The sequence below is a fragment of the Armigeres subalbatus genome, chromosome 2 (genome assembly GCF_024139115.2).
Source record: "Armigeres subalbatus isolate Guangzhou_Male chromosome 2, GZ_Asu_2, whole genome shotgun sequence".
NCBI lineage: Eukaryota > Metazoa > Arthropoda > Insecta > Diptera > Culicidae > Armigeres > Armigeres subalbatus.
Window position 1 is genome coordinate 211,544,879 of NC_085140.1, and position 10,050 is coordinate 211,554,928.

General features: G+C 40.4%; 1 protein-coding gene across 1 annotated transcript; it reads right to left on the minus strand.

The window, feature by feature from the left end:
• Positions 1-6,109: 6,109 nt before the first annotated feature.
• LOC134215848 (UDP-glucosyltransferase 2-like) lies at positions 6,110-8,067 on the minus strand. The gene is made up of 2 exons (XM_062694950.1): positions 7,907-8,067; positions 6,110-7,848 (listed from the first exon to the last, which is right to left on the minus strand). Exons 1-2 carry the CDS (start codon positions 8,014-8,016, stop codon positions 6,387-6,389), a joined length of 1,572 nt encoding a protein of 523 aa, XP_062550934.1. The 5' UTR covers positions 8,017-8,067; the 3' UTR covers positions 6,110-6,386.
• Between the last annotated feature and the right edge of the window lie 1,983 nt (positions 8,068-10,050).

The window sequence follows — 10,050 nt, forward strand, 5'->3', positions numbered from 1 at the left end:
GGTTGTTCGAATTTATAATATAATTGGCTAATCATGATATTCCTGAACTTTATTCCCTACAAACCATCCAGCTCCTTGACATCTATGAGTGCGTCGATGAGTCGCTGGCCTCTCGTTAAGTAGATGTAATAGGGGAAGGGGAGGCCCTAGTTACAAAAAAAAAGATGGGCGTGGCCGTCAATGGTATTCATGCTTTATCTTGTCTTGTCTTGTCAATGGTAGCTTACATGCTTTATTATTTTAAACTCTCAATAGGGATGCTATTAAATCCCAAAAATTAATTCATAAAAAGTAGGGGTACGAATGTTTAAGAACATACAAGACAGCTATCAGTATGCATTCTACTTACTGCGGTAGCCCTATTAGCACAACCCGCAGTCATCCCGGTCCTGTAATTGAGTCTGGCACGGAGGGCTTCCAAACCGTTATTGCAGGCAGTATCCAGCCAGTTGACGCTGATTCCAACCCCGAGCAGCCTGCTATATCATCCAACGTTTCTAACGATAGCCTGCCGGTCAGAGGATCCATTTCGCCTAGTGAATTACCTGCTCATGCCTTGCGCATCTACTACCAGAATGTGCGCGGGCTCCGTACTAAGGTGGACTCTTTCTTTCTGGCTGCTAGTGAATGTGACTACGACGTAATTGCTTTGACGGAAACTTGGCTAGACGAACAAATCCTCGGCTTATAGCTATTCGGTCCTAAGTTTGCTGTTTATCGTACAGATCGTTTTGATAGCAGTCTCAACACGCTGGAATAGCTACGTTGACTCTACATTAACAAGCATAGCATTGGAGCAGTTATGGATTAGAATTTCTACGACAGATCGATTGGTTAGCATAGGAGTATTATATCTACCTCCAGACCGGCGTAGCGACATAAATTGCATTCGGGATCATATGAACTCTTTAAACTCTATTAGTTCCAACCTTGACTTCAATGACTTCGTCTTGCAACTAGGAGACTATAATCAATCGAACTTGGAATGGGTTGCATCGGAAGACGGGATTATGCATGTGAACTAATATCGGTTTTGTCCACCAGTAGCTCCGCATTGGTCGATGATTTTTCGTTTAATGGCTTGACTCAACTCAATGGAGTTCCTAACAGAAATGGTCGGTTTCTGGATCTCGTACTCGCCAACGATGCAGCTAAATCTACTAGCACCGTTTCCGCAGCCATGCTGACCATCCTGCTCTGGACATAGTCGTCAACCTTCCAGGCCTGTTTACGTTTGACGATGCTTCTGACGTTCACCAAATGTACGACTACCGCCGAGCTGATTGTGATAGTATTTGTGATGCTATCTCATTTATTGACTGGTCACCCATCGAGCTTGACCTCTGTGTGCTGTGATGCTGTTAATTATTTCACACGCCAAATTCGTCGTATAATTGCGAAGCACGTGTCCCTGTGTCGTCCGAAGCCTAAGCCTCCCTGGTCGAACAGTCTGCGTCGGCTAAAGCGAAGTAAGGCTAAAGCATTGCGACAGTACTGCAAGAATCGCACGCTGATTACGAAGCAGGAGTTCAACCGTTCCAGTACTGCATATCGTGTATACAATCGATTCATTTATCGTCGCTACGTGCTTCGAACGCAAACATCACTCCGTAGAAATCCCAAAAGTTTTTGGTTGTTTGTTAACTCCAAACGAAAGGAAGTAGGTCTGCCTTCGTGCTTGCATCTGGGAGAAGAAACCGCCAGTTCAGAGCTGGAAAAGTGTAACTTGCTCGTTCGACATTTCTTGAGTACCTTCAATGCCACCAGGGCCACCGCCGATCAAATAGCTGTTGCAAATCAGTTCACGCCTAGAAATGTTTTAGATTTACATGCGTTCATAATCTGTTCTGTCAGCCATCAGAAAATTGAAAAGCTCGTACACTGTCGGCCCGGATGGTATTCCGTCTTCTGTGCTCAAGAATTGTTCGAACTCGCTGGTTACCTTCTTTGCCAGGATTTTCACACTGTCGCTCCAGGAGGGAAAGTTTCCTGATTAATGGAAGATGTCGCACATGTTTCCCGTTTACAAAAAAGGCGACATCCTTATGTTCTTGCCCCAAGGTATTCGAGATAATCATGAATGACGTTTTATTCAGTATACAGTAAAGCGTACATTTCTACTGCACAGTACGGCTTCTATCCAAATCGCTCAGTAGAAACGAATTTAATAGAGTTTGTTTCGCTTTGTGTTCATACCATGGACTCCGGTGGTCAAGTTGATGCAGTTTATACGGATTTAAAAGCAGCGTTCGACCGCGTCGACCATATACTATTGCTTGCAAAGTTAGAACAACTTGGAGTTAGTCGTCATCTAGTGTGCTGGTTCAAATCATATCTGTCTAACCGTTTGTTTTCTGTGAAAATCGGTTCTTCACAGTCTGAATACTTCTCCAATACTTCTGGTGTATCACAAGCAGAGCCGTAGCGTGGACTCCCGGCGCCCTTGGCGAAATCTTTTTTGGGCGCCCCTCTCTTACTATGAAAAAATGTGCAATAACATTTCGAATCCCAGCTTAAAGTTTTATAAATTTTTATTAATGTGATTTTCTTCACTATGTTGGCTCATCTTGTAGAACAGTAAGATTAAAAAGTTTAGTGGATTGAAGATGCTTCATATAACAAGCATTATGCTTTGGCCATATGTCCCTGGAAAGTTTTTAAATGTTGTGAGCTTTTCAGTGTTGGTAGAATCATGCTCAAATCTCACTCACCGAAGCCTCATGCACGAGCCGACTCGCTTGCGATTCTGCATGGAGAGCATCGTGCATGAGTTTTTCACGCAGAATCGCATCGTTTCGCTCATTTGCCGAAATATGATTTCGCTCCAAAAAGTGTCAAAACCCAATCGAAGCGTATTTTATGTTTACGTATGGATTTGTTATCCATTTATTTAAGCAAAGAAAGTTATTCGGATGAATTTAACGAAGAAGAACACACAAAAATCATACAATGAAGCAAATTGCGAGTCGAATCATGGACGATTCTCTAGGCCATGAGTCGGGTGAGGTTTGCCTCGCGCTTGATTTGAATCGTGGATGAGATTTGAGAATTTGAATTTTTACCAACACTGGAGCTTTTACATTAATTTGCAAAACATGGTAAGATATGTTAGGAACTTGGCGTCGTGGATCCTCGTATGGAATCTGTTGGAACATCCAAGCTGAAAGATCATTAAAATAGCTGAAAGTTATTTACTTACAGCTCATAGTGTCCAAATGGCTGGTTCTTGCTCTTAATGGAAGAAACTGACGTTCTTGCAAGTACATCGCAGAGAAAAGAGATTTGAAAATTGTGACAAATCATATACAAATGTAAAATGGTTGGGACAAGAAAATCCAACTCTGAAGTGGATCGATCGATGATCGAGATCGCTATCGGATTTCGGATCAAGAAAGAATGAGTCTGTCAGTGGTTTGGAGGTACTTTGTTGGGTTAATGTCACTCTTGACGGAATCCAAGCTCCAAAGTGCTCGCGTTTTCGGGGGCACACCACTCGATTCAGAGGCGGCGTACAACTGCCATTTTTGTTGATTTAGCTTTGCTGCGTCGCAGCATGCGTGAAATAATAAAAATGACAGTTGTGCGTTGCTTCCGTATCGAGTAGTGTGCCCCCGAAAACGCGAGCACTTTTAAACTTGGATTCCGTCAGGAGTGACCTTAATAACATCCAACTTTGAAGTGGTCGGAATCGACATCGGAAGCAGGAGGACCATGTGGTGAAATGAGGCTATGAATGCTTTGATAACACATGACTTGGCACATGTTGTATGTATTGCGGATCAATTTTGCTAATCTACGAGAGCTTTGAGAAATGATAACCAAAGTAGTCATTTAAGCAAGGCACATTATCACTGCTTATCGTAATTCCGCCAGGTCAAATGCGGCCATGATGATAATTTTTCGGACTAAATGAAGTTTTTCTGAATGAAATGAGCAAATTTGTCTTAAATCTACACCATTCTTAAGAGCCACGCAGAATGGGTACGTTTGCGTGCGTTTTGAAAGTTTTTCCATGGGAAATCTGTCAAAACGCACGCAAACGTATCCATTGTGTTTGGCTCATTACCCTTACCCTTACCCCTACCCGATATAAGTCATCAGCGCAAAAGGTCTTTTACACACCTGTGGCAGTAATTGTGCCCGAAAATGGTAACAATCCGATCTACAATTTTCAAATAATTTTTTGAATATAAATTTTCTACACTTTTTCTTAGTTCCTTGTAACCGGTTCCGAAAGGCTCAGAGAAACCGAAATGTTAAGTTAAGACCAAATCGACTTGTATATTTGAGATAGAAGAAAGATTAGATTTCTTGAAATATCCTCGCCATAGACCTTTGGACTTTTTGGTCGGTTTGCTATTATTTGGCCATGTAAGGAATAAAACTGTTCTGTTTCCCATACCGTAATTCTGGATTCCGGCGCCCCCTGAGGGCTGGCGCCCTTGGCGGGGGCCAACCCGGCCAACCCCACGCTACGGCGCTGATCACAAGGAAGTAGTCTGGGGCCCCTCTTGTTCACGCTGTTTATCAACGAACTCTATTGACTGCTACCTCCTGGTTGTCGTTTGTTTTATGCAGATGATGTTAAAATGTTTTTGATTATCAACAGCATCGAGGATTGTGAAGAGCTGCAATCGCGTGTGGATAGAATGGCGAACTGGTGCCCTGCTAATCTCCTGACGTTCAGTATTAAAAAATGTAATGCTATTTCCTTTTATCGGAAACACAAGCCGATAGTTTTTGACTATTGTATCTCTAGTCTAGACAGAGTGAATAGGATTAAGGATTTAGGAGTCACACTGGATCAAAACATGACATTCAAGCCGCACTATAACGACATCATCGCAAAAGCTAATCAGCAACTCGGATTCATTTTCAAACTATCTGAAGGCTTCCGGGACCCTCATTGCCCAAAATATCTGTACTGCTCTCTAGTTCGTTCTATCCTTGAATTTTGTGCTGTAGTTTGGAGCCCTTATCATAGCGTCTGGATCTCAAGGCTAGAAACCGTGCAGCGTAGATTCGTGCGTTATGCACATCGGCACCTACCATGGAGGGATCCCGCTCATCTTCCCGCTTATGAGGATGGATGTAGACTACTGGGTATTGACACTCTTCAAATGAGAAGGAGTAGATCGCAGGCTGCCTTCGTGGCCAAAATCGCGACTGGTGAAATTGACTCTCCGGAACTTCTCATGAGATTAAATATTTATGCTCCGGAACGAACAATGCGTCAACGAGATTTCGTGCACCTTTCTCCACGTAATCGAATGTATGTCATAAATGAACCTTTCCGTGCTGCTGCGGCTGCTTTCAACAGCATTTATAGGCTATTTGATTTCAACTTACCATTGACCACCTTTTTAAGAAGATTGTAATCGTTTAATGTATACTTGTTTAAAATTTACTATATTCATTAAGACCACTAAATGTCAGATGAATCTATATAATATACATAAGCATAAACCCTCTAAGCAAATTATATCCTGGGATACTGATGGGACTTTAATTTGGCGCTAAGAAATTCAACAGTGTCTGAGTTATATTTTTTTATATATTTATATTATATTTGATATAATCATGATCACACAATGCTGAAAAACGACAAAAGATATTGGTAAAAAATCGATCTGAACGCGGTTCGATTTCGATAACCCTAGTGGGATCGACCTTGTTCAACGAGCAGAAAATGATGAAATGAGTCTTGTGTTTAAGTTCTTAAATATCTTATACATGTTTTATTTGAGTCATCGATATCTTTACAATTTATAGTATGATTTATAATAGTCAATCTCCCTGTAATAAAATGATAATAACAGTTCAGTTTTAGTTGTTATAGACTAAAATAATAAAACTATTCTAAAATACCAGGTAAGGAAAATATCCGTGCTAATTTGTAAAATAGAAGTCGCATAGGTCACATCACTTTTCAATCCCGATTTATGTGTCTGATTACCCCAACCAACAATCCCGTGGTAATTGTGGAGATGCAGAGGTATTCTCGGTCTCTAGTAGCAACAATAACCACACACTAACATTCCCTTCCTTGCCCAACTGACAATCAGGAAGTAACCGATGCCGTTATTGGTCCAAATTTAAGACCTGCAGAAACGCGCACTTCGAGAGCAGATGTTAAACCACAGCCACTATTCAATTGGATCAGAGTGCAATTTTCACCAACTCTGATCAATCACGGAGTAGCAACCATTGATACGTACAGTCAGTCTAAGCTAAGATAAGCTAAGTAGCATTGATAATTTTGTATGGGTGGTCACGCTTCAAGCAACCCCGCTTCCTTCTAAGCGTTACGCAATGTATGGATGATCCCTGTATTCGTATCTAAATCAAAGACGCAGCTCACGTCAAAACAAATATTTCTTTTTGAATCAACTTTGTTTAACTTTAGCACTTGTTTGCCAGCTCGAAATTGGTTTTGAAATTATTTTGAATATCATGAATAATACTAACACTGTTATAGCAACTACAAATAGCAAAACATCATACATGTACTTTTGGATCCAATGTACCTTTACGGCATTCGACTGGAGCATGTCACTGTCCGGATTCCGCAAAACCCATTCTACCCACCAAATGGCACGTTCTAGTGGGCTCTCAGGTTGATCGCGGAAAAGCCGAGACAAGCGATTCATGTTCTCACTGTAACTGCGGGTGTTGAGAATGTCCTTAATCGCCTCGATGAGATCCTTCGCGTCCAGATACTGAACCATAAGCCTCTTTGCAACTCCAAGAGATACACAGTAGTTTATATTTCGGAATTGATCGGCGAACAGAGGGAACCCAATGATCGGAACACCATTCCATATAGCTTCCTGAGTGCTTAGCAACCCACTATGCGTAATAAATAGTTTAATATTGGGGTGTGCCAGCAGATCATTTTGGGGCATCCAGGCTCGGATATACACATTGTCAGGAACCTTCATCGGTAGTTTCGATTCATCTGATTCGAATTTCCATAGGAAGTGGTACTGTGGCAAAGCTTTCATGGCAGTAAGAATCTGTCGAATGCGATCCGGTCCCAATGTGTCACTTCTGGCATTGGATCCCAACGAGAATAAGATGAAGCCATTTTTCGCTTTACTCACTATACTGTTCAGGTCTTCAGGAAGTGGCTTAGGATCACGAATTTGCATTCCACCAACTGAAATCACGTTGGGCATTTGAGGTTCCTTGTACTGAATCAGAGGATTGGTGTTGATGAACAACAGTCTTATACTGCTTTGCAAATCTTTTGCACTTGGAGCATTCGGGAAAATTTGTTGGATTATGGCATCGGATTCTGGATATAGGTAGACATCTTTCCTAACTATTTCATACAGATCGTAAAACCAGTTTTGGAGTCGCTCCAAGAAAGACATCGATACTGGAACATCATATGAATGATTTGGAATAGCACCCGAATATGCATATGAACCAATTAGAGGCGACGATGTAGCCAAAGCGTTGTATGGTGCAACCGGAATATAAGGCGGATTTCCAAAACGATGCATCAGCAACGACGCAAAGCAAGGTCCGGACATATAATCACTCATAAACAGATCGAACTTGAATTTTGTTGGGTAACTCATAAGCTGTTTGAATCCATTGGACTTGATTCCAATTTTGCACCATACTATTGAAAACTCATCAAGCATGCCCAATGTTTGCAAAGGGCTCTTATGCATCTCGAAAAAATCAGGCAGTATGCGATCGCTGGAATTGTACATTTCATCGTAGATATTCTCCAGATGGATGTAGGTAACATTTTTCGGTGGTTTCTTCTCAACATCGGGACTTACTACAGTCACATTATGTCCTCTTGCTGCCAAACCGTTCATCAGTGGTCTTAGCCTGAAATAAATGTTCGGAGCGTTAAATTGTGTTCCTCAATCTGTTAAATTAGTCTTACCATATAGAGTGGCTTGGTGAAGGAACTCCGGATAATATCAATATATTGGCTCCATTTACGATGCCTGTAGTACAAACAGCCAGGATAAAAAGAAAAATACTGCGTTTCATGGCTTCGCAATGTCTAATTATCAATGTCAAGAGTAGAAACTAGAATGAATTGTCTAAAGGTTCATGTCTGCGTTTTTATTCTGCCATGAGCAAAATGACAATTCATTTTCTATTTACATATCAGGCAGTGAAACTACTGGCCAATCTTATCTATTTATCAGATACAATTCGTTTCGTCTGCCGTGCACGTGTACAATCCTGTTAAGTCTCGTGGGCTGACGATGATTCAAGAAACTTGCGGTTTGGAAGTCAGCATTCAGTGAGAATACCTACAAGTTAATTCTTTGAAGACTGCTTCTTATCTTCATCATAAAATACTCATCTGTGCACTCAAATTGCGAAAATCATTGTACTAACCAAATACGGTGATTCTATTCCGCAGTTTTGATTTCTCACGAGATATCGTCAAATGGGAAAACTTTCAAATCCGTGATGAATTTTATATTTAAAAAATCACTTTAATAATGATTGTAGAAAAAACCCAGAATCATCCACCTAGCAGTAATATTTTCTTTCTCATGAACTGTAGAAAATAGTTTTTAACCATAACTTTCGAACCCGAAGTCCGATTTGACCCATTTTCAATAGGAAACATCGCAATGGGATAAGATATCTCATCTAGTGAAATCTATTGACTTCCAAGCACCTTTTGCATACAAAATAGTTGAACGATTAATTTTTACGCGTTTTTTTTTTATTTTTTCCATAACTTCTAAGCCTATGAACTAGCTGATTTTCAATAGGAAACAATGGGACAGGAGGATTCTCTATTGAATGTAATCCGTTGCGAGTAAATCTGTTGAGGTTATGTGCGAAGAAAGTGAGCTAGACTTTTTGCTACTTTTAGTGTGTACACACACACAGACATGACCTCATTACTTCGAGCTGAGTCGATCGGTATATAACACTTTGGGTCTCCGGGCTTCTTATAAAAAGCTAACCTATAGCCTTTACTGAGCTGCACTGAGTGTTTTTATTTCTGCAGCTCAGCAAAAATCAGCCCAGCCGTTTTCCCAGCAAAATGAAAAACAGATATCATGGCAAAAATGATGTTTGTTAGCTGATTTTCGGCAAATTATTTGCTGATTTTCAGCAGCTTTGGCAGACATCTCGACAAAAACATATTTGCTGGGGTTCGGCTGCGCGAATCTCGGGTAAAGTTTAACAAATTGCTTAAGAATTAAGTTATTAGAGAAAGGTAAAACTTGCAAAACATTCAATTTTCAATGTTGTAATACTTGAAGTGGAGCAGACCAAAACGATAAGTACGCTATTCCACATTATCAGAGGCGCAGCCACGTTCCGAGATGTGGGTAGGACAAAAACTGGATTATCAAATATAAATTTATATTCTATACAATACTTTTTATGGACTTTCCAAAGATCCTCTCGGATTTCAAGAGATTTTTCGGACATTCTCAGATATGATATAAAACTCCATATGAGCAGGGTTTGCCGAAATCGCTTTCAATAGATAACGAACAACGATAAAAGAGAGGCAAAAACTGTTCCGAATCATAACAAGCCATGATAACAAATTTATCAAACTTGTATACAAGTGCGAAAAAACAGAATCGGATAGGCAGCCTTCACAGAAAAATGGTGATTCTCGCTTTGTTTTCGCTCCTTTCGTGTTGGTTAATGAACAGTTGCGTAGAACAAGCTGAAATGCATCATCAGAGCCAGTTCTCCCCACATTTGGAGCTTTATAAAATAAATTTATCATGGGGTATAACACCCCAATTCAGTTCTCTATCATGACAGCTTGCGAAAAAAGTTTCTCGCGGTATGCTACATATCGTATATGTTTGTTTGTTTGTTTGTTAATTGATTATCAGGCAGTGTAATAGAATACCCCTTTTTAAAAACTACCTCCATATTGTAAAAGGGAACAATTGAATCATTTGTTTGAGAAACTGCATAAGTCCATTTTACACTATTTCGAGAAAACAACAAAAAACTGTTTTCTGAACAAATTTGCACCGAATCTTTCGATTTCTTCGATACAGATCAATAGTTTTTGGCAAAACTCAA

Coding starts and splice junctions, on each gene's coding strand:
- LOC134215848 (XM_062694950.1), bottom strand. CDS start 8,016: ATGAAACGCAGTATTTTTCTTTTTATCCTGGCTGTTTGTACTACAGGC. Junction 7,849..7,906: donor TCACCAAGCCACTCTATATG/GTAAGACTAATT, acceptor CATTTATTTCAG/GCTAAGACCACTGATGAACG.